Source organism: Bufo gargarizans, chromosome 10, assembly GCF_014858855.1.
Source record: "Bufo gargarizans isolate SCDJY-AF-19 chromosome 10, ASM1485885v1, whole genome shotgun sequence".
NCBI lineage: Eukaryota > Metazoa > Chordata > Amphibia > Anura > Bufonidae > Bufo > Bufo gargarizans.
The window spans coordinates 94,570,441-94,594,699 of record NC_058089.1 but is presented as its reverse complement, the minus strand read 5'-3'; the positions used below and the strand labels follow the sequence as shown (position 1 = coordinate 94,594,699).

At 44.3% G+C, this 24,259-nt stretch overlaps 1 protein-coding gene across 1 annotated transcript in view; it reads right to left on the bottom strand.

The window, feature by feature from the left end:
- Positions 1 to 341: 341 nt before the first annotated feature.
- The window catches only part of ZDHHC1 (zinc finger DHHC-type containing 1), a 42,634-nt gene continuing 18,716 nt past the window's right edge, over positions 342 to 24,259 (bottom strand). Inside the window, exons 7-14 of the mRNA XM_044269296.1 lie at positions 24,075 to 24,233; positions 19,205 to 19,320; positions 18,155 to 18,237; positions 13,465 to 13,890; positions 10,759 to 11,047; positions 6,137 to 6,250; positions 5,817 to 5,928; positions 342 to 912 (exon numbers count right to left, since the gene is read on the bottom strand). Coding sequence (XP_044125231.1) covers positions 407 to 912; positions 5,817 to 5,928; positions 6,137 to 6,250; positions 10,759 to 11,047; positions 13,465 to 13,890; positions 18,155 to 18,237; positions 19,205 to 19,320; positions 24,075 to 24,233 — 1,805 coding nt within the window. The 3' untranslated portion in view covers positions 342 to 406. The remainder of the gene's footprint in view (positions 913 to 5,816; positions 5,929 to 6,136; positions 6,251 to 10,758; positions 11,048 to 13,464; positions 13,891 to 18,154; positions 18,238 to 19,204; positions 19,321 to 24,074; positions 24,234 to 24,259) is intronic.

The window sequence follows — 24,259 nt, the reverse complement described above, 5'->3', positions numbered from 1 at the left end:
TTGTAATCGAGTTAGGGTTCACGTGCACAATGTACGGCATGTGATCCAGGAACATATCATTTCACCAGGAGCACAGCGCTGGCCCGGTAGGCAACTTTTAATAAGTATCAATGCAAAAAATGCTAGTCTTAACAAGGATGGGGCATGAAATGAACACAAATAAAATCTCAGAATACCCCTTTAAAGCATATTCATAATTTCAAACTAAACTGGATGAGAGGCATGGACTGCACCCATGACATACAATTATAAACAGCTAATGGTGTTATAAACAGCTACGTTATATAGCCACAAACTACAAAATAAAGAGCAAAACGCAATACTATAAAATATAAAAAGAATTTATTAAGAATCAATGATTATAAGTGGTCATAAAAAAACAACAAAAAAAAAAAAAAAGTTATAGCTACTTATTCGCACTGATGGAGGGCAAAACGTCTGCATTAGAGATGGAAAGAACCTGCTCTCCTTCCATGCCCTTTGCCACCCACATCTTCTTGTAACGTGTCTCGTGACTGTCCTGTGCTTTGGCTTCCTCGGCAAGTCCATTGGGTAGAGGTTTTCCACTGCTGTCACTGACAAATACAGACGGAGTCTTTGGGAGCAGTTCAAACTTTTGCAGTGTGCCCGGCCAGAAGTAACTTGGTCTCGGCCCATGCTCGCGCTCGCTCGCTGTGACTTTGGGGTTCCTTGGTGTGAGAAACAGGTTTTCGCTCATGGAAGAGCTGCCTAGATGTGTCTGGGCTACTGGAATCTCTTCCATGGACTCAGCAGAATCAGAGTGATACTCTGCAGGTGGCCCCGCAGCCTGCACTGGACACATGTTAATGGGAGCCAATACAGGTAAAGACCTCGATGGGAAATTGGGAGAATGGATGTCCAGACCTGGAGGTGCCAGGGACACTGGAACTTCTAGAAAACAGAATAACTAAAATGTCATATTTCATGCTAAAATTTCACAGTTTAAAAATTTCGAAAAAAGATTAATAACTTCAAGGAATTTAGTTTTGCACAGATTCTGAGTTATTTCAAGCATTTTTTTTTTTTTTATTGCTCTTGGAAACGGACAGCACTCTGTTGTCAGAAGTATCACATTACAATTACGGCAGAACTATCATCTAAGCTCCCACATAGGTTATCATTGTGGCAGGTCGTAGTCAGCCATGCGTCTCCCCTGCAAAGCCCTGGGGGGTGGCATTATGGACAGGTCATCCAAAGCAAAGGTCCCTTGCACTCAGACGGGATGCCCCTTTACATATCTAGACTGAGTGGCCAATAACATTGCTATACGTGCACGTACTAAAACTGGTGATACATCAAAAAATATTTTGTAGGATTATTTTCAGAATGTATTAATATTAGGTCATGTCTTCAGACCATGGAGCATGCAGCCACATCACTGCTGCACCACAATGTCACTTTATGACACAGAAGTCCTGTGAGGACAAAGGTAAATTAAACCACTGTTCACACGACCCTTGCTTGAGGTTTCCATTGCTGATGGGTTCTTCCCTTTATGCCATTAAATGGGTCTTGTGGGAGTTCGACACTGATGGCCTATCCTCAGGATAGGTCATTAATATAATGATCCTGGGGGTCCGATTCTCAGCACCACCATGATCAGCTGTTTGAAGAGGCCATGGTGCTCAAGTGAGCGCCCAGATCTTATCCTAGGCCATTGACGTCACTTTCATTGGTCACATATTTTGCAGCTCAGTTCAAATGAATGGGTCTGGGCTGCAACACCAAGCACTGCCACTATACAATGTATGGCGCTGTGCTCGGCATGTTGTAAGGATGTTTACCACCGTGCCATGATCTCTTCAGACAGACGATCAACCGGGTGCCAGGAGTTGTGCTCCCACTAATCAGATACTGATGTCCTCTCCTGAGGATAGGCCATTACTATTGAACTCCCAAGCAAAACCCCTTAATGAGCGTCAATGAGCTTGTTCAGCCAACAGCTATCTCCTCCCGTGACCCCCCACATGCCCACTGTGCAAATCCAACTGCCCGACTTCTGCAGTTGGGGGAAGAGTCAAGAGGCATCCATCAGGCTCTCCTATTTTGTATATTAGAGTATACAGGTATCAGGGGGGTGTCTGGGGTTAGGGAAGCAGTTCTAGAGATGGGAAAACCTGTTTAAAGCATAAAATACACAATACTGCACTGCTTCCCATCCAGGGTTCCTGGAAGCGCCTGTCCATTTTTCTTTTGGGATGCCAATCTGGTTTCGGTCTGCTCATGGAAACCTGGCGCAGGCACAGGAAAGGCAGCATAAAAATCCATACAAGAATATAGAAATAATGTTTTACTGCCAACATACATTTTCTTTGATGGTTGAATGAGGAAAGGGGCTCCCCGGGTGTGGATACGGTTTCAGGGGTTTTATCAAGGTAATAAGGCAGAGAATCAATGCAGGGAATGGCTGCACATCAATAGGTTACAGTACAGACTTAAAGAGGACCTTTCACTCGTATACAAACTAAAAACTAACTCTATCTGTGGGCAGAGCGGCGCCCAGGGATCCCCCTGCACTTACTAGTATGCCTGGGCGCCGCTCCGTTCGCCCGGTATAGGCTCCGGTGTCTCAGCTTCGTCTGTTGTATTGGACTGATTTTTTGTAGGAGGCGTGTCCCTTGCTGCAGCACTGGCCAATCGCAGCGCACAGCTCATAGCCAGGCTTAATATGTATTTGTGTGTCTGTAATAATGCTGTGTTCACATTATTGTAAATGTATCAGTTTCTCTTTTCCATCAGAGCCACAGAAACGTGGGGAAAAAAAAATATGGCCCCTTTCAGCACTGATAGGTTATTGATTTATGATGCTATGTAACCCTTAGAGGTCGGGAATGTATTGGATAACACTGACATAATGCTGTCAGTGTTATCCTATACATTCCAGAACTGTAAGGGTTACCTAGCATCATAAATCAATATAATGCTATGCAACCCAGTCAGTGCCGGGAGCTGCTGCATACTCCTGCTGCGAGTCTGATGCGTGGGACTCGCTTATCTGAAAGGGGCCAATGTCAGATAAAACTGACAGATTCCCTTGACGTTAGAGGATAATTACACTGTCCTCCCAACAGGCATAGGTGGCACCGACTCTAGCTGGCCACGTGCTGCCGTACTGGGGCATAATGGGGTTTGTGGCAGAGCACAGAGGAAGACAAAGCAGGGTGAAATCTAAATTCAAGATGGTGAGGTCCCATCTACAGCATAAATAGGACTGGGAGGTCTGTCTATCTAATTATCTACTCCAGCTATCCTATCCGCCTAAACTATCCATCATATATATCCAAATCTATCTATCCATCCATCCATCCATCCATCTTATGCTATCTATCTATCCTAATCATTATAGGACTTTAGAATATGTGATTTATTTTATATTTAGTATAAATAAAAGACATTTATTAAGACCAGTGTTTTCCATGCCGGTCTCAAGTCCCTCTTATCTGCAGGAGAAAGCACCAAAGTTATGAAGGGGCGCGGGCTTCCACATAAGTTTGGTGCTTCGTCCGACATGCCGTGCAACAGACTTAACTCTATGCCAGCCCTCTTGTTGACGTAGGTCGCAGCCATTTTCCACACTAAAAACAGACGTGGAAAATGATAAATGAGCCGGGCTGCGCTGCCCACACACCCTTTTCTCGCCACTTTGGGAAAGTGGCACGAGTGGGGAAAAGTCACATATTTTCCTGCACAATGGTGTGTTCCAAAATTTACAACCTAGTTACACCACAAGCGTGGCGTCAATAGATTAGTAGTGCCTCTTTGCGTTTTACGACCACTGTGTATTACTATATCCATTAGAAACAGGCCTATAGGTCTTTGCCATCCCTTATTCGTCACATTTGTTTCCATTGGAGTTGCCATTTGAGTTAATGAGAGCAGGCCAGTGCACATATCTTCTGAATATGAGGGGCTTGACTATCCCTGAAGAAGAGCACCACTTGTCCTCTCTGATACGTCGAACCGCTGTCTGTGACGTCAAGGAGTAGGTGTGCACAAGCTACGCATAGGACCCCACCAGCCAGAACGACTCCACCATACTCTCTCAGTGCAGTCTTCTAGGTCTATGCAGTGATGAAAAGTTTTTGATGGAGTGCGTCTTTAAAGGCTATGGATACCTTTGGGTCCTTTTTTATGATTGCATTTTACTCATTTTGGGCAAAATTTTTTTTTTTCAATTGGTCTGTATTAAAAAGGTTCAGCTGTTTCTGAGTTACAAGGGTTAAAAATCAGTGTTACAGTCTGTTTTTATCATGACATCTGATGTGTAGCTCTTATTCCCTGACCTCAAACACCTATTTAAGGCTGGGTTGACATCTGCATCCTTAATTCCGGCAGTCTGTTCCATCGAGGGAACAGACTGCCGGAATTTGGCCAGGCTACAAATGCTACACGCAGCATTTTTTGTCCGGCCAAAAGCTGGCACATATATCAGTAAGCAGCTGAACTGCCACCGGATTCTATTACAGTGCGGTGCACGGTGGTATCAGGCATAGCCGGATAGGGTAAACTCTGGCAGTCTGTTCCTCCGGCGGAACAGACTCAGGCCTCATGCACACGGACGTTTTTTTTTGCGGTCCGCAAAAACTGTTTCCGTTGTTCCGTGATCCGTGGCCGTTTTTTTTTTCGTGGGTCTTCCTTGATTTTTGGAGGATCCACGGACATGAAAAGTGAAAAAAAAAATCTAAGTCAAGTTTGCCTTTGAAATGATAGGAAAAAACGGACACTGATCACGGAGGCGGATGACAATCTTGTGTGCATCCGTGATTTTTCACGGACCCATTGACTTGAATAGGTCCGTGAAAAAAAAAAAATAGGACAGGTCATTTGTTTTTTTTCACGGACTGGAAACACGGATCACGGACGCGGATGCCAAACGGTGCAATTTCACGATTTTTCCAAGTCAAGGGATCCGCGAAAAAAAAAAAACGGAGCAACGGCCGCGGATGCCCACAACGGTCGTGTGCATGAGGCCTGATGGAGACAAAACCACAGATGTGAACCCAGCCTAAGGCCTCTTTCACACTACCGTATGGCTATTTCAGTGTTTTGCGGTCCGTTTTTTTTCACGGACCCGTTGTTCCGTTTTTTTGTTTCCGTTCGGCATATACAGTATACAGTAATTACATAGAAAAAATTGGGCTAGGCATAACATTTTCAATAGATGGTTCCGCAAAAACAGAACGGATACGGAAGACATTTCCGTATGTGTTCCGTTTTTTTTTGCGGACCTATTAACTTGAATGGAGCCACAGAACGCGATTTGCGGGCAATAATAGGACATGTTCTATCTTTCAACAGAACGGAAAAACAGAAATGGAATGCATACGGAAATGAATGGTTCCGTATACGGAACGCAAAACGGAAAAAAAAAGGTAGTGTGAAAGAGGCCTAAACCATATTCTTATCAGTTTAATAAAAACTGAGATATAATGAGCTGAGCTATAATGAGCGTTTATAAGGTCAGGAGATCAGAGATAAGAGCTTTCAGATGACGGGATTCAAAGAAAAAAAAAAAAAGACTGTGAAAGCTGAAAAACAGACTGATTTTTAACCCTTGTATCTCAGAAATGGCTTAGCATTTTTAATAAAGAACAATAAAAATAAAAAAAAAATTTAGCTCAAAAGTTAAAATGAGTAAAACGTGATCATAAAAAAAAAAAAATTGCCCCAAAAAGGTGTGCATAGCCTAAACTAGCTACTAAATCACACTAGACATGAATAAGTTTTTGCTGCAGCCTCATACATTTACTTTATAAATAATAAATATACCAGGAATGTATACTTTTATGCCTCACCATTTTCTCCATTGGATAGAGGAAGGGCATGGAGGCTTGGTATGTCACCAGAAGGTTTATTTGAGTCTTCTGGAGAGATTCTGTTTCCTTTTGTCCTTTTCTTTTTCTTCTTCTGTGGGAGATAAATCACATATGACTAAAATAAGAAAAAAAAAAAAAAAACTAAAAAGGCATATATCCATATCTGTTTATTATATTCCCATTTTTCTCTTCCCTTACTCTCCCCAGATTCAGTTCACTATCAATATTCTCCTGGAACGAAATAGCAGTTTTGTTCTTTGGAATCTGAATCAAACCATAAAAGGGTTAATTACTCTTACCGGTAATTGGTTTTCCCCGGCGCCTCCACAACGGCACTCACAGGAGGGTGTCCCTGCCCCCAGGACAGGAAACAACGCAGGAGCACATGATTTAAAAAGGCCTCCTCCCCTTACCTATTCAGTCAATAAGAGAGGACACGGAAGTGATGCAAGAACAAAAAATAATGTATTAAACATCAAATTACATAATTTGACAAAACAGAAGAAAAAAAAAAAGGGGAGGGAAAAACTCAGTGCCGTTGTGAAGGCCGTTCGGAAAAACCAATTACTGGTAAGAGTAATTAACCCTTTTCCCCGGCGTCTCCACAACGGCACTTGCAGGAGGATTAACAGAGTAATGAGCTCTAGGGAGGGACAACAGCAGAAAGGATTCTACGACCAAAAGACGAGTCCTGGTTCTTAAAGGGAACCTGTCATCAACTTTATGCAGCCTGTACAAACAGCAGTATAAAGTAGAGACGGGCAAGTTGATTTCAGCGGTCTGTCATTTAAAAGTTAAAAGTAAGTGGTTGCAGAGATCCAACATCAGAATCCTTGCAGACTGTGCCTGGAAAAGAGTCACGGCCTCCTGAGAAGAGTCCTGGTTATTCATGAATTCCTGCTGATGACTGACAGTCTTCTACCTAGTTTTCTCCCTATCTCTTTAGGAGAGAACTGACAATCATCAGCAGATGGATGGGAGAGCAGGGGATTATGAATAATGCTGACTCTTCTCAGGTAGATTGGACTCTTTTCAAGGTCTGGGCTGCAATTATTATAATGCTGGTTCTCATCAACCACTTGCTTTTAGATCATGAGTGACACAGCGCTAAAATCAGCATTTCTGTCACCATTTTATCCTGCCCTCAGTGAGGTCGGCACTCATAGGTCTTGCCCACGTGGCTGCTCTGCAGATCTGGTCTAGAGAAGCTGAAGCCGACTCGGCCCAGGAGGATGACACAGCCCTAGTTGAGTGAGCTCTTATTCCGCCAGGGGGATGAAGATCTTTCTGGAGATAGGTAATAACATCCCTGATCCATCTTGCTATGGATGACTTGCTGGCCGCCTGTCCCCTGTTAGGACCCTGGTATTAGAGGAAGAGATGATCTGACTGTCTGAAACTATTTGTGGCATCCAGGTAGGATAACACGCTTCTTCTAACATCCAGATTGTGGAACTTTGTATCTCTTTAAGTAGTCGGAAATTGACAGAAGGAAGGCAACGATACTTCCTGTTCCTAATGAAACCTGGAGACAACCTTGGAAAGGAAGGACAATGCCTAAGAATTATGTTATCGTCCAGGACTTAAGATATGGATTTCCCCAATCCTTCTTGCGGTTGTTATTGCTACAAGAAAAACAGTTTTCTAGGTGAGTAGTTTTAACGGGATCCGATCCACTGGTTCAAATGGAGGCTCCATCAGGACTGCGAGGACCAAGTTTAGGTCCCAGGGTGGAATGACGGAATGGACAGGTAGGCAACCTTCTCGTAGCCCTTTTTAAAAAAACGTTTAATAAGTGGGGAGTCTGCCAGTTTTTTTTTATCTAGGAAAGCACTTAAGGCTGATATCTGTACTCTGAGTATAGTGGGCCTGAGACCTTTATCCAATCCTGCCTGCAAGAAACTAAGAATCTGAGGAATGTCTAGATAAAGGCTATTATTAATGCTGGGTTCACACCTGAGCATACTCTGTATGCGCGATTTTATCGGGCGTTTACATACGCGGCTCCGGAAACAAGCAAACGCCCATTGTCGCGCGTTCCCGGAAGTCTATGTGCGGGAACGTGCGACATTACGCCCCAAAGAAGCTCCTGTACTTCTTGGGGCGTAGGGTGTTTTACAGAGTGTTCATACGCGCTGTAAAACGCTCAGGTGAGAACCATGCCCATAGGGAATCATTGGTTCTTGCCTGTTGAGAGTTTAACAGCGCGTAGGAACGCGCTGTAAAACGCTCATGTGTGAACCCAGCCTTAAGAATGATAGAAAAGTGTTCCAGGTTCTTAAATAAATTCTGGATGTTATAGGCTTACAACTCAATATCAATGTGGCAATGACCTCATCAGACAACCCTTTTTTCTTCAAGGCGAGGCGTTCAGCTGCCAGGTTGAGCTGGTTTATCTTTGGATGAAATACCGGACCCTGATGGCAAAGGTCCGGGATCGAAGTAAAAGGTCCAGAATATTCCCGCAGACAGCAGGAGCAGCAGGGGGAACCAAGACCTTCTTGGCCAAAATGGAGCAATGAAAATTACTTGAGCCCCTTCCTCCTCCACCTTCATTAGAGTTCTTGGAATCAAAATGAAGGGAGGGAACGCATATAGTAGAGTATTCGGCCATGGCTGGGATACAGCATCTATCCATAAAGGCTTGTCTTGACAGGAGAGGGAGCAAAATCTCTTGGTCTGTCTGTTGTCCCTTGTGGCGAATAGATCTAGGTCTGGTACTCCCCATTTCTAATAGAGCAGCTGAAATATATGAGAATTTAGGGACCATTCTCCCTCCTTCAAAGTTCTGCGGCTGAGGAAGTCTGCTTGTTTTCTCCTTTGACATGGATATAAGATTTCTTTCTGCCCAAAGAAAAATGTCCCAAGACACTGACCCCAGAGAGTAGCTCCCCCCCCCCCCCCCCTTGTTCAGGTAAGCAACAGCTGTGGTGTTGTCTTATACCACCTTTATATGTTTTGGAGATGAGGGAGTGTGAAGGGAAGTGATAACTTTGTAGATGGCAGAGTTACTTTTAGATTGGAGGAAGCCTGTAACATGTCTTCTCCCCATCGGCCCTGAACTATCTTTCCCTCTGCATGATCCTGAGCTGCTGGGGTCTGTGGTTATCATCATTTGTCTCCCCTGTCGCCAATTAACCCTGGTCTGCAAGTTCTTTCCCATTCTCCCCCACATCAAGGACTTTTTTACGGTATTGGGAATGTAAACACGATTTTCTAGGGCGGAATTTGTTCCATCCCAGGAGGATAAGATGAAGGCCTGAAGGATCCTTGTGTGACTAAGCCCATCTGACCAACGGGATCACAGCCGTCAGAAGGCCCAAGACAGTCATGATATTCCTGATGGAGGAAGTCCTTTGGCTGCAGAAGCAAGAGACTTTTTGAAGTAGATTGTTCCTCTTCTCTATGGGTAAAAAGGACATTAGTAGACCAGAGTCTAAGAGTACTCCCAGGAAGATTTTTCTTCTGTCTGGGGTTTGACTTCTTGAAGTTTATAATCCAGCCCAGAATGGTAAAGCATTTCTGAACCAGAGAGAGGTGGGATCGCAGGATGAAGCGATTAGGAAGTCGTCCAGATATGGTACAATTAGAATCTCTTTCAGATGTAAGTATTTTGTGACTTCTGACATTATCTTTGAAAATATACTTGGGGCTGAGGAGAGTCCGAATGGAAGAGCTCTGAACTGAAAATGGCTTAGATAATAAATCACCTATGAAGACAGCGATTCTCAAATATTTCTGATGACCTGGACATACCGGAACATGATAGTAAGCATCCTGGAGATCCATCGTTACCATGTAACAATTCTGCGGGAGTAAGTTGATGGTCGATTTTATAGTTTCCATCTTGAACTTCTTGTAGATGATGGATTTGTTCAGGGATTTGAAATTTATTATCAAATGGAAAGATCAGTTTGTCTTTTGTACTAGAATTATCGGAGAATAGAAACCTTTGCCATATTGATCTTCTGGGACTGGAAGGAGAACTCTTTTTTTCTACCAGGGAAGAGATTTCTGATTCTAGACACAACTGTCTTTCTTTTAGAGGCAGCTTCCTGTTCATTAGAAATCGATCTGGAGGAGGGGATAAAAACTCCTCTTAGAGTAGTTAATACCCCCGGGGAGGCCTATTTGTTCCCAGGCCGAGGTGAAGTATGTTAACCTACCTCCTACATGACTCCGGGCGTCATTGAGTGTGGCAGGAGGAGCTTTTAGGCTTCCACTTCCTTGATCCTTATTTCTTCTTCCGATCCAGCCTTGTTTTTTTTCTGGTTCTGAAAGGATCCCCTCTGATGAAAATAACGTCTCTCAAGGGGGAGGGCTTTTTTCTTATCCGAGGCCTTCTCTAGGATATCATCTAATCCTGAGCCAAACAATCTCGCTCCCTCACAGGGAATTGAGCACAGGCGGCTTTTTGAACTTGCGTCACCCGACCATGACCGAAGCCAGATCGCTCTACGAGTCGCATTAGACAGAGCGGCTGACCAGGTGGAAAATCTGACTAAGTCAGCAGACGCATCAGCTAAAAAAAAATTATTAAGCCAGATAGTGTTCTGGCTGTACAGCTAGATACTAGGGCGCCACATAGCCGTATTTGTCTCCCAGGCCTTTTTTTAATAAACTTTCACATTTTTTGTCCATGGGATCTCGTAAGAGACCCATATCCTCAAACGGGAGAGAGTTTTTTTTTTTTAGAAATGCAGGCAACTGGGGCATACATTTTTGGCGTTTTAGTCCCACAGATTAGACTTAATCTTTGCAAAAGGATATTTTCTTTTAAAGGAGTTTGTTACAGCCGTTCTCCTTTCAGGATCCCTCCATTCTTTGGACATCACGGTTTAATGTTATTATGGATAGGGAAGACCCTTCTTTTTCCCAGTCCCTTGAACATTTGATCTTGAATGGAGTGGGCTTCCTTCACTTCTTCAATATCCATAGTGGCTCTAATTGTCTTTAGAAGACAGTCTGTTTCTTCCGGGAGAAACAAAGGTCTACCCGAGCCGTTATCTGAGGAAGCAGAGTCCAGATCAGATACTAGCTCCCCCTCATCCAGATCAAATGCCGAATCAAACGTATGGGATCTTTGAGACGTGGATGGACGTGGGGATTGTGGTGCAATTCTCAAGTCCACTGCCGCATTAACTTCCTCAATCATAGCTCTCATGGAATCAAGTAAGGAAGGAGACTCCTCTGTAACCACTTTTTCGGCCCTAAGAATTAAATGAAAAAAGGACTATAGGGCCACGAAAATTTAAAAGACCACCACCTTCACCAGGGTGGAAATGTACTGCCACCAATAAATACAACCCAAGGATCTGCAGTGCAGATTATAAGCACACAATAAAGAAGGGATATAAATAAGTCCCACTGGGGAGGAGGCTTACTGGGCTGAGGGCAGAGGCAGCGGGATCTTCAGGCTTTCCTGCGGCGTCAGTGTCACCGGGGCAAGCATGACTGCAGCCGGTGAGCGCTACACTTGTTCAGCAAGCTCCATTGCATTTAAATTTTGCTGCAGTCGCGATCTTATTCCCCCAGGAAGCAGCAGCATTATCGCGAGATTCTCTTGCCCAAGGAGAACCTCGCCTGGTGACGTGTCAAATCCTGCACGATTTCCCCTTACCTGGGAATATTGCGAGCCCGGGGAGGCCTGCACGCAGGGCTTAGGGTCCATTCACACGTCAGTATTTTTACCTTTCCAGATAAACATTCCTGTTTTTTGCGGATCCGAAAATCTGGATGACATGAGGATGCTTTTAGCAGCTCTTCCAGATTTTCGACGGATCCATTGACTAGAATGGGATGACGGAACGCAAAATCGGACAAATAGTAGGACAGGATCCGAATAACGGAACCCACGGAACGGAATCACGGAATCGGAGAGCACCATGAGTGCTGTCCGATTATTTGCTGATTCCATTAAAAATGAATGGATCCGCATAACGTTCCGTTTTTAATCGGAACGGATGCGGAACAGCAAAACGGTCGTGTGAATGGACTCTTACTCCAAGGAACGCGTAAGGGAGGCAGTGCATCTCCGGGGTACCCGTTCCCTGCACCAGCCCTCCCACAATCTGTGGGGAAAAGAGCTAAGGCTGGGCGAATAAAAGTACATTACTGGCACTCCAGGGGAGTCTCCCACGCATCCCGAGGACAGGAAACAATGACTGAATAGGTAAGGAGAGGAGGTCTTTTTAAATCATGTGCTCCTGCGTTGTTTCCTGTCCTGGGGGCAGGGAGACCCTTCTGTAAGTGCCGTTGTGGAGGCGACGGGGAAAACACTATAAAATTTGTCTTCTTGATAAAAGTAGTTCTCACACATCATATTTTTGTTAACCCGCCGTTTCCACCCCATTAAAGAATGGGCTCTTTCACGGCAAAACAAATTCAGCAAAAATATTTCTCATAAATCATACGTATATGATCTTTTTTTCCCTTTTATCTTGGAGGTGTCACTAAGGGTACTTAAGACTGGATCCAGCTGAACTTCTAAATTAAGTACCAATTTTAGACACCGCCAATATACTGTAAATGGATTGCCGTACCCTCAATAATTTTACATTTTGTGTATAGTAGATATTTAAGCCATTTCATTTTGCAATGATTAGAGAGGGTGTAATGAAGCCTAGCTATCAAAACGTGTGCTGTGCCATCGTGACATAGCGATTCTCATATACAATATGTCAGGAATATTATCCCACTGCTGAGCAGATAGAGACATTTATCAAGAGTGCATTGGCGTGAGATGCGCCTAATTTATTAAAGGGGATATGCACTTTGTTTAAAGTGATCTATCCTCTAGATAGATCATCAGCATTTGATCGGCGGGGGTCCGACACCCAGGACCCCCACCGATCAGCTGTTTGAGAAGGCAGTGGCGCTCCAGCAGCGCCGCGGCCTTCTCACTGTTTACCGCAGGCCCAGTGACATCACGACTAGTATCAACTGGCCGGGGCAGGGCTAAGCTACATTCAGGTGAACACAGCTTAGCCCCGCCCAGGCCAGTGATACTAGTCGTGACGTCACTGGGTCCTGCGGTAAACAGTGAGAAGGCCGCTGGCGCTGGGGTAATTGGTCTAATTAGTCCCACCCTTTTTTTTAAGCTCCTTAGATACCACGGTTGCTATTGAATGTGGCATCTAAGAGATTAAAAGACAACCAGGATCAGATATTTCTTTGATTATATCCATTACAGCAAGAAACCAGCCATCAATCACGGTCAGGCTCCTTCTGTTAATCACACAGGTACAGAACGGTTTCTGTGCCTGCGCCATCATAATGATGTACGACTGGGTCATGGCCATAGTGTTAACTCTTCTAAAGTGAAGGTTAAAAAAATAAAATTAAAATAAATTAACCAGCCCTAAATTTCATATAGAGCTCAATTATAGGTTCAACATGATCAATTGCACAGAGAAATAAAAATTGGTGTCAACCTTCTTTGGCTTCTTCTGTTCTGCTGGAGATGTCTTCAAGTCAAATTCAGGGTCTCCAGTGATTAGCGTTCATGGGCACTGGTGAGCTGCAAAAACAGAATATTGTTGGAAATGCCATAGATGCAACTATACAAAAAATGCACTTGTATAAATGAAAGGCAATGAACGTTTGGTTAGGTTTCGCCAGTACTTACCCATCCGTTATGCCGCTGTCTCCACAGCACTCAGAATGGCTGCGGGCTCTTCTGCTCAGGTCCTGACTGAATGTGTCCCAGAGTCTTCCAGTACACAGCTGCAGCTGAACAGGAAGCCCCGGGAACACATCCAGCTGCAGCTGAACAGGAAGACTAGGGAACACATCCAGCTGCAGCTGAACAGGAAGACTCGGGAACACATCCAGCTGCAGCTGAACAGGAAGACTCGGGAACACATCCAGCTGCAGCTGAACAGGAAGACTCGGGAACACATCCAGCTGCAGCTGAACAGGAAGACTCGGGAACACATCCAGCTGCAGCTGAACAGGAAGACTCGGGAACACATCCAGCTGCAGCTGAACAGGAAGACTCGGGAACACATCCGCTGCAGCTGACAGGAAGACTCGGGACAACATCCAGCTGCAGCTGAACAGGAAGACTAGGGAACACATCCAGCTGCAGCTGAACAGGAAGACTAGGGAACACATCCAGCTGCAGCTGAACAGGAAGACTAGGAACACATCCAGCTGCAGCTGAACAGGAGACTAGGGAACACATCCAGCTGCAGCTGAACAGGAAGACTAGGGAACACATCCATCTGCAGCTGAACAGGAAGACTAGGGAACACATCCATCTGCAGCTGAACAGGAAGACAGGGAACACATCCATCTGCAGCTGAACAGGAAGACTAGGGAACACATCCATCTGCAGCTGAACAGGAAGACTAGGGAACACATCCAGCTGCAGCTGAACAGGAAGACTTGGGAACACATCTATCTGCAGCTGAACAGGAAGACTTGGGAACACATCCATCTGCAGCTGAACAGGAAGACTTGGGAACACATCAATCTGCAGCTTAAACAGGAAGACTTGGGAACACATCCAGCCACAGCTGAACAGGAAGACTAGGGAACACATCCATCTGCAGCTGAACAGGAAGACTAGGGAACACATCCAGCTGCAGCTTAAACAGGAAGACTTGGGAACACATCCAGCTGCAGCTGAACAGCCCACAGCCGAGCTGAGCATAGTGGATACAGCGGCAGACTGTGCTGACAAAACCATCTTTCCTACACAGCACTGGGATTTTATGAAATACCCCGAGAACCCCTTAATTGGACACATTTTTACTTCAGATGCACAGCTGTCAGAATATAACATATTTCCTATTATCGCCACCCATCACGTTCAATAATACTGGCATCCAGTCAGCAAAATGACTATTAGTTGTAGGCACAAGCAGCAGCACCTTCATCAATAACGGAAGATCATCCTATTACAAGGATTTCTCTCTGAGGCATCAGATGTAACAGAGCAGAGACTGTCGTTTAGCAAGATACATGATTACACAGGACTGCATATAATATACTATCACACAGCATAAAAATGCTGCCTAGAAGACATAGGTAATGAATGCATCTCTGCATCTTGCAAAGTCTGCCCCAACTTTAACCCCTCTAAAGATGTAAAGGATGTAACTTTTTTTGTCTCATCTCATTCACACCTTTTTTGCCCCAACCTTTCGCGGATGTTGCGTTAGGCTGCTCTCACATCTGTGGTTTTGTATTCCGGTTCTGATATCCGGCAGAGGATCTCAAAACCGGAGCAAAATGGTTCTGTTTGATTTAATGCACCAGGATGCATCCGTTCCGTTAGGATGCGGTTGTATTAAATCAAAACGGAACAAATCGGACCTGGCATTAAAATCATTTTAAGTCAAATGGATCCGGCACCATTGACTTACATTGTTTTTGGTGCCGGATCCAGTTTGTTCCATTTCGCCGACCGGACACAAAACCGCAGCTTGCTGCGGTATTGTGTCCGGTGCACAATACTGAATGAACCAGAACTGATGCATCCTGAATGGGTTTTTTCGCCATTCAGAATGCATGGTGACAAAACTGCAAAAATATAGATGTGGGGGGTTAAATATGCGCTGGTTGGCAGAGATGGTAGTTGTACCGTACTGATGAATTTGGGTAGGTGCACTACCTGATGACTATACCGTTGGAGGGGTTGGTAGTAAGATTGTATTTTAGGTGTGGGTTGTGCCCTTGAATTAGTATATAATGATCACATCATAATTGTTGCTATTAAAAATTAATTAATTTATTGATATTTATGAAATTGTTGTTGAAAAAAAAAAAGGTATATATAAATAAGAAAAATTAAAATAAATTTATAATATATATAACAAAAGGGGGAAAAAAATTATCTTAGGTCCACTTGATGTGAGGTGAGAAATAAAAGTGTACTAGGACAAAGTTCACATAGTCAATGCTGCTAGAGTCTTTGGTTTAATGTTGTTGTCCAGTAGGGGGAGCTGTTGTAGCTAAAGATAGTTACAGCTGAAGATGATTGCAGCCGGAAACAATTGATGTGCCGGATTTGCTGGGGGTAAAGTGTAAGTACATACGTAGCAGGATAAACAAATGAACTACCCCTATATTTGTAACTTTGTGGCAATACAGGTTGTGGTGTTCACTCCTGCATGAAGCTATGCTGATAGAATAAAATATGTTGCAAACATTAATAAAGGAGGAGCGCAGACAGGTGCTTGATGCAGATGCACCCTATTGATGTTATGTTACCCGTTCTGCTGCGGTGTTGTTCGCCGGCCCTGTTTGCCCGTGACGTGGTGTCCCACGTGGGCGGGAGCGGCGGCTTGGAGTAAAAAAATTAATAAATAAAAAAGAGCGGGTTCAATGCGAGTCCTGGGGTTGATGCGTTCCTTAGAGCAGTGTTTCCCAACCAGTGTGCCTCCAGCTGTTGCAAAACTACAACTCCCAGCATGCCCGCACAACCAAAGGCTGTCCGGGCATGCTGGGAGTTGTAGTTTTGCAGCAGCTGGAGGCACACTGGTTGGGAAACACTGCCTTACGCTGGGTTCACACCTGAGCGTTTCTCAAACGCGCGTTTTACGCGCGTTTTTGTCGCGCGTTTTTATGCGCGTTTTTTGTAATAGTAAACGCGCGTTTGACGCGCGTTTGTGTCATTGACTGCAGTGTCCTATGGCCACAAACGCGCGTCAAAACGCCCCAAAGAAGCTCAAGTACTTGTTTGAGCGTCGGGCGTTTTACAGCGCGTTCGTACGCGCTGTAAAACGCCCAGGTGTGAACCATTCCCATAGGGAAGCATTGGTTTTCATGTCTTGAGCGTTTTACAGCGCGTTTGAATGCGCTGTAAAACGCTCAGGTGTGAACCCAGGGTTAGAGAGATCGGCAGGTGTCTGTTTATCCTTGTCTCCAAGTTCTGTGTTTGCGATGCTGTAGGAAACCAGACACGTTTCGAAGCACAATGCTTCTTCCTCAGTGGCCTGCAGCAAAGTGGTATGTCCTGGCTTTTAAAAGGAGAGATACTTCACCCCAGGGGGGGGCGGGGCGTTACCAATTGGGAAAAAGTAGAAGAGAGTGGCAGTAAAAACATGGAGTGGATGCTGCTGTTTGCAGGATATGGTATTCCATGTTTTTATATGTTCATTTATCAGTGTGTGTCAGCTTCTCCGTGTGTGCCAGGGGGTGAGCAAGTGTGCATTCAATGAGCTTTTCATGAGGTTGTCATCTCCATCATATATATAATTCGGGATGGTGCGGTGCGGTGCGGTGCGTTATGTGGTGAATGTGAGATTTTTTTTTAAATAGTGGGGGCATAGGATAAATAGTGGTATTTTCCAGGTGCTGAGTGTGGACTGTATTTAAAAGATAGTTGAAACATGTGGTGGTAGGATTTTTTGGGGAAAAAAACCTTTGGAAAAATATTTCCCAAAAATGTTTTAATACATTTTTGGGGCAAAGATTGGAAAATTGGTGGTGTTGGGGAACTGTTCCTTACCCTATATTTGTATTGTCTCTCGAATTAGTGTGATGGTGACAAAACTGAAGCATTTCGCTCTGGTTTTGAGATCCTCTGCCAGATCTCAAAACTGGAACACAAAACCGCAGATGTAAAAGTAGCCTTAGACGTCTGTTATTGGAACTTTATTAGATCTTGGTTGCTAATAAGCACACTGCCATTTCCATTGGCCTCATACACACCGGCTGGTGCGGCAGGGCCCATAAGTGACCACTACTCCTAACTACAGTCGTGCAGTGAGGAGTAAAGGGCGGATTGAGATCCAAGTTCTAAAAATCATGAGGGCCTTAGGACTCGGACATTTATCACCTATCCTGTGGGACAGTCCCTTTAAATACCCCCATTTTCACCCAGGCAGCCCCCCCCCCGATATTAGCATTAGAGCATTTCATGCCCTGATGCTTTCTCTTGCCCCGCGCTGGATCACGCAGGACAAGAGCTTTTTTGTTTATGTTTTTACACTGCCAGGTGGAGGCTTCTGCCCAGTGACATCACTGGCTCTGATGGACGGGCTTTAGCGCTGCCCTAGCCGCATAGATGCTCTGATGCTCATATTAGGGGGGGCAGCCTGGGTGAAAATGTGGGCATGTCCGGTTTCAGCTCTGAACCTGGACAACCCCTTTAAGTTAAGAATTTACAATTCTCAATAAAAAATAAAATAAAAACCTTGGCATCTTAATGATACATACAGGCAAGATAGACAACCCACATTTTCTTTAATCTTCTTAGTGGTGCCACTCTTCCTATGGAAAAGTACCTTCAACCTAGTGAGCGACCACATAGTGAATTATCTGTCAGACCCACTGTATAAAGAAATAAAAGGGTTCAGTATACTCACTCTGTATTCAGAGATCCAGATGAGGGGCCTTCAATTAGAACATCTGGATTTGTGTAAACGAGGCTTCCACCATAGTTTTCATTCTGAGGAGAAAAGCAGGAAGATAACTTGATGACACAGGGCACAAAAAGGGAGAGAAACTAGATAAAAACGGAAATTAAATTAATTTTGGTGCAGTTAGAAATCAGGCATCATTTACGCCATCTCATTGTCCGCGCTCTCTGTACCACCTAACAGCACCAGGGAAGCAACATTTCAGTTCCCTATTTGCTCCTATTCATAAATTATGCAATTAAAAAGCTTTTTGGAGTATTTAATACTGATAACCAGGCATGGGATTCAGCCAGTTCCCTCCAGTTCTCCAGATCCGGTTGTTAAAATTAAAACTGGATCAAAAGAACCACGATCCGGTGCTCTGGTGCACGCAGGACAGCTAGAGATGTTCACTTCCATTGCTTCGCGCACCGCTGATAGTTTAGCTCCTTAGATCAGTGTTATGCGTGTGTATATATATATATATATATATATATATATATATATATATATATATATATATATATATATATATATATATATATATATAAATAATGTGTATGTATGTTGCATATATATGATGTATGTATACGTAAACATGTGTCGTGATGTAGTGTGTCTGCTATTGAGTAGGGAACCTGTTAAAAATGTGAATCCCCCCACTGCTGATAACCTATCCTGAGGATAGTTCATCAGTATCCGATTGGTCATGGTTTGACTTTCGGCACCCCTGCCCATCAGCTGTAGTGAGCGGCACTGTCTCCTCACAGTTTACCAAGGACAGCGCTGTCCTTTGTATTGTAGCCCAGGCCCAATCAATTACTTGAATGGGACTGAGCTGCCCATAGGCCATATGACCGATGAATGTGACGTCACTGGCCTAGGAAAAGACTGGAGATGTTGCGGTATCTTCAAACAGCTGATCGGCAGGTGTGCTGGTAGTCGGACCCCACGATCTGATACTGACAACCTATCCTGAGGATAGATCATCAGTATTAAACATTTTAAATAATTTACCTGCTCCTGGATTGTGGGGGGTGTTCCTCCAGCCTCCGGTTCCCTGCTGTTCGACTTCATTTCCTGCTTCTGCCGCTGGTGCATTATATACTCATAGGTGCTAAGCTTATTCCACACTGGGATAAATGAAGAAAACACAATCGCATAAATAATTACCATGGTGAAGAGAAACCCCTTCACAACAGCCAATCAAGTAAACAACACTCTCCAGGATATAGGCATATCAATATCCAAATCTACCATAAAGAGAAGACTGCATGAAAGTAAATACAGAGGGTTCACTACACGGTGCAAGCCACTCATAACCCTCAAGAACAGGAAGGCTAAATTGGACTTTGCTAAAAAAAATATATATATATAAAAAAAACAGCACACTTCTGCAAGAACATTCTTTGGACAGATAAATCCAAGATCAACCTCTACCAGAATGATGGAAAGAAAAGTATGGTGAAGGCATGGTACAGCTCATGATCCAAAGCATACCACATCCGTAAAACATGGCAGAGGCAGAGTGATGGCTTGGGCATGCATGGCTGCCAGTGGCACTGGGTCCCTAGTGTCTATTGATGATGTGACACAGGACAGAAGCAGCCGGATGAATTCTGGGGTTTTCAGTGACATACTGTGTGCTCAAATCCAGCCAAATGCACCAGGGGTTAACTGCAGCGCACTGTCAGATGCAGGGTGTCGGCAATGTGTTTCTGCCACCGGCTGTATTTGTATATTAAACATTAATTATCATTGGAGGTGCAGTGTGCCCCCCCCCCCCCCCCAGTAATAAAATCATTGGTGGCGTTGGCCACAGAGTACCCTCACCTCCTCTCATTGGTGGTACAGTAGCAGCTTCTGATCGGAGCCCCAGCAGTGTAATCCTGGGGCTCCGATCGGTTACCATGGCAGCCAGGACGCTACTGAAGCCGTCCATGGTAACCTCCCTGCTGCTGCGTGTACTATGCACAGGGCAGCAGAGAGAGTGTGAAGTCCTATTCACCCTATGGGCTGTTTCACACGAGCGGATGCCGTGCGTGACATCCGCTCCGTGAATGACAGCCAAGACCCGATGCAGACTGCAGAGGCACGGAGCATTAACATGATTGATAATGCTCCGTGCCTCTCTGTGATCTCTTTACTACGAAATCACAGCGAGATAAAGTTGTCATAGTGATTTCGTAGTAAAGAGATCACAGAGAGGCACGGAGCATTATCAATCATGTTACTGCTCCGTGCTTCTGCAGTCTGCATCGGGTCTTGGCTGTCATTCACGGAGAGGATGTCACGCACGGCATCCGCTCGTGTGAAACAGCCCTAATAGAGCTCTATCACGGTGAATAGACAAGGGATTAAAAGATCCTAGGTTCTAGCCCCTAAGGGGGGAAATAGTAAATAAACTGAAAAACAAAAAAAAAAAAAAAACCACACCAAAATATTAAAGGGAACCTGTCATTGAGATTTGACGTATAGAGCTGAGGACATGGGTTTCTAGATGGCCGCTAGCACAACCACAATACCCAGTCCCCATAGCTCTGTGTGCCTTTAATGTGGGGGGAAAAAAAATTTGATCCATATGCAAATTACCCTGAGATGTGTCCTGTACGTGAGACGAGTCCAGCGTGAAGGAGCCCAGCACCACCCCGCATCCTCAGAATCTCCTCCTTGCTCCCTGACGCCAGAGCGCCGTAATCTCGCAATGCGCGAGCTAGCGCATGCACAGTGTCCTCATAGTGTTCCATCCCTGTGCTGGCACCAGCCTAAGAAAAGGAAATGCGCATGCGCTAGCTCACGCATTGCGAGATTACAGCGCTCTGGCTGTCTGACGTTGGGGAGCAAGGAGGAGATTCTGAGGATGCGGGGCGGTGCTGCGCTCCTTCACGCTGGACTCGTCTCACGTACAGGAATCCTCTCAGGGTAATTTGCATTTGGATCAAATAGTTTTTTTCCACAATAAAAGCACACAGAGCTATAGGGACTGGGTATTGTGGATGTGCTAACGGCGATCTAGCAGCCCATGTCCTCAGCTCTATACATCAAATCCCGGTGACAGGTTCCTTTAAGTATAAATCCCCCCTTTCCCAATTTTACATATAAAATATATAAACAATAAATAAACGTATTACATATCGCTACATCGGAAAAGTCCAAACTATTACAAAATATCTCCTATGCGGTGAACACCGTAAAAGAAAAAAGAAAAACTGTGCGATTCGCAATTTGCGATTATGGGCCGGATGTTCCATAAAACGCGGAGTGCACGTGGCTTTTTTTGGCGTTTGATTTTTTTGCATGGTATCAAATATTGCAAAACTTTTTTATGGTATAGAAACCGAAACCAAATTTTGGTATCGAAACAACTCTACCTGGCAGAGCATTAAAAAGGAGGAAACACAGTGTCCGGTGATGTCCATGAGTTCAAGACTTCAGGCAATTAGGTTATTTAGGTATTTTTTCATTGTATGGAAAGGGGGGCGATTTAAACTTTTATATACATTTATAATGATTTTAAAGCTCATATACGAGCCTATAAATTCAGTTCTTTAATTTTTCATTTTGTACAATCAGGGATTTTTTAAATGATTTTATGACTGTCAATTGCTAATTTCTTATTTGCCATCTAGTGGCCAAAATAATTATTGCAGCAGGGGGCTCTTAGCAGGCATCCTCAAACTGCGGCCCTCCAGCTGTTGTAAAACTACAACTCCCGCAATGCCCTGCTGTAGGCTGAGACCGGTAGGCTGTTCAGGCATGCTGGGAGTTGTAGTTTTGCAACAGCTGGAGGGCCGCAGTTTAAGGATGCCTGCTCTTAGTATTCAAGAGCAACTACCGACAGCCCATATTGGCAGCAGGGCATTTAGATGCAGTGATCTCACTTGATCACGGCATCTAAAGCCTGTAACTACCACAATCGGCATTATCGCTGGTCACAGTAATTAGCAGCAGGTCTCTGCACGTGCGAGCGGGCGCCATGTTCGCACATCGCTGGTAGCGAAAGGGTTAATCTCTACTTCATAATAGGTGATAAATAATACTAATTCCACAATATGTTTGTCTTTTATAATATGCATGCACAATGTAATACATCTAGCCTACTTTTAATAAACAATGGATAATGGTATGTAAGAGGTTACAGTTTAAATTGGATAGCAGCGCGTGCCATATGGTATTACCAATCAAGTGGCGGGCAGCAAAAGTGACTTTTTAGGGCGTGTATGCTGTAGGACTGGGTCTCTACATTCAGAAATTCTATGCAGTTCTTGAAGCCAAAGCCAAGAGTGGATTCAAAGGTGAAGACTTAGGAGAGGGAGATCACATCATTACCAAAAACAACCCACCAGAATACTCCAGGGATACATATGTAAGATATGGAGTTTTGTATCTGTACAGGCCTTCTTTAAAGAGCACCTGTCACCGCTCCTGACATGTCTGTTTTAATAGCTTCATACGTTCCCCATGTAGTAACAATTCTGGAGCATCTGTTCTTATATCTGTATGTTGTGCCATTCATTTATTATTTCTACTCGAAGTTATGAATTCATTGCTATTAGCCTTCAGTAAGGGGCAGCACTGATTGGATAGAGTGAGACTGTGCAGGTACACCCCCTCAACTGGTTACCCCCCTCTGTACCCTTACTGAAGGCGAATAGCAATTCAGTCATAACTTCTAGTAGAAATAATAAAGGAATGGCACAACAGAGCCATAAGAATAGATGCTCCAGAATGGTTAGTACATGGGGAACGCATGAAGCTATTAAAACAGGGATGTCAGGAGCGGTGACAGGTCCTCTTTAACCATTAAAGGGCTTGTCTCACTTCAGCAAGTGGCATTTATCAGGTAGAGAAAGTTGATGCAAGTTACTGTACTGTGATTGGATTCATTTTTTCCATCACATTATACACAGCTTGTATCCAGGGGTTCAGACCACCGTGCAGTCCATCAGCGATGGCCGTCTTGTATACTAAAGGAAAAAGCGCAATTGCACTCCTGCAATCCTGGCCACCAGAGAGGCCGGTGCTTTTTCCTATAGTGTGCAAAAAAGACCAACGCTGACAGATTACAGGGTGGTCGTAACCATGGAAACGAGCAGTGTATAATGTGATGGAAAAATGAGTCCAGCCAGCAAAGTATGCAATATGGACAATCACAATACATTAGTAAGTGCCTTGTGTTAAAGGGGTTGTCCCACAAAAAATAATTTAAATTTTTCAAACCAGTACCTGGATCTGAATACTTTTGTAATTGCATGTAATTAAAAATGTAGCATAGCCACTGAGTTATTCACTGAAATCAATCTGTATAGCGCCACCTGCTGTTCAGTTCCATCCTTCAACTGCCATCAGCTGTTGCAGAAAGGACACCCTCCTTGAGAAAACGCACGCCCAGCTTGAAATAAACGTAGTCGAACAATTGGACCAGTGAACGGGGAGATCTCTGGACCCATGTGAGGTACAGGGCTGGTTCTAGCTTTGTTAGAAAGCTATTGTCATAGACTATAGGATATAACTTTTTTTTTTTTTTTTTCATTCTTCATGGGATAACCCATTTAACCTTCTCTACATGATAAATGCGTTTTGCTGAAGTGAGACAACCCCCTTCAAAAGCTGTGGGAAACTCCTGTTCCATTTACCGGGATCTGGATAGTAAGTGACCCCCAAAGTACCTTATTTTGCTAGTGGACATTTATCTAGAGGCGAAGGAAATGTTGGCGGATTATAAAATGATACACGGGGTATACTCAGGATGTGGATGTGTTTGAGTGCACCCCGACACGAAAAAGAAAGCGATTTTGATATGTATTATTTAGTTAATATGAAATCTTGCTTTTTGTTACAGAAAACAATCCTGACGGGTGTAGAGTCTTAAAAGACGGATACGTACAGAGGTAGATGTGAAAGCAGAGCAGCTGCCCTATCAGCAGTATAGTAATGAGTCCCATCACGGAAACGAGAGCTGCTAGGCCCAAAATGACAGACGCTTGAGTCTCCACCGGGGCTGCGGGAAGGAACACGTACCACGTGTCTGACAGGTTCTGGATGGCTGCAAAACATGAATGATCGAGGTTA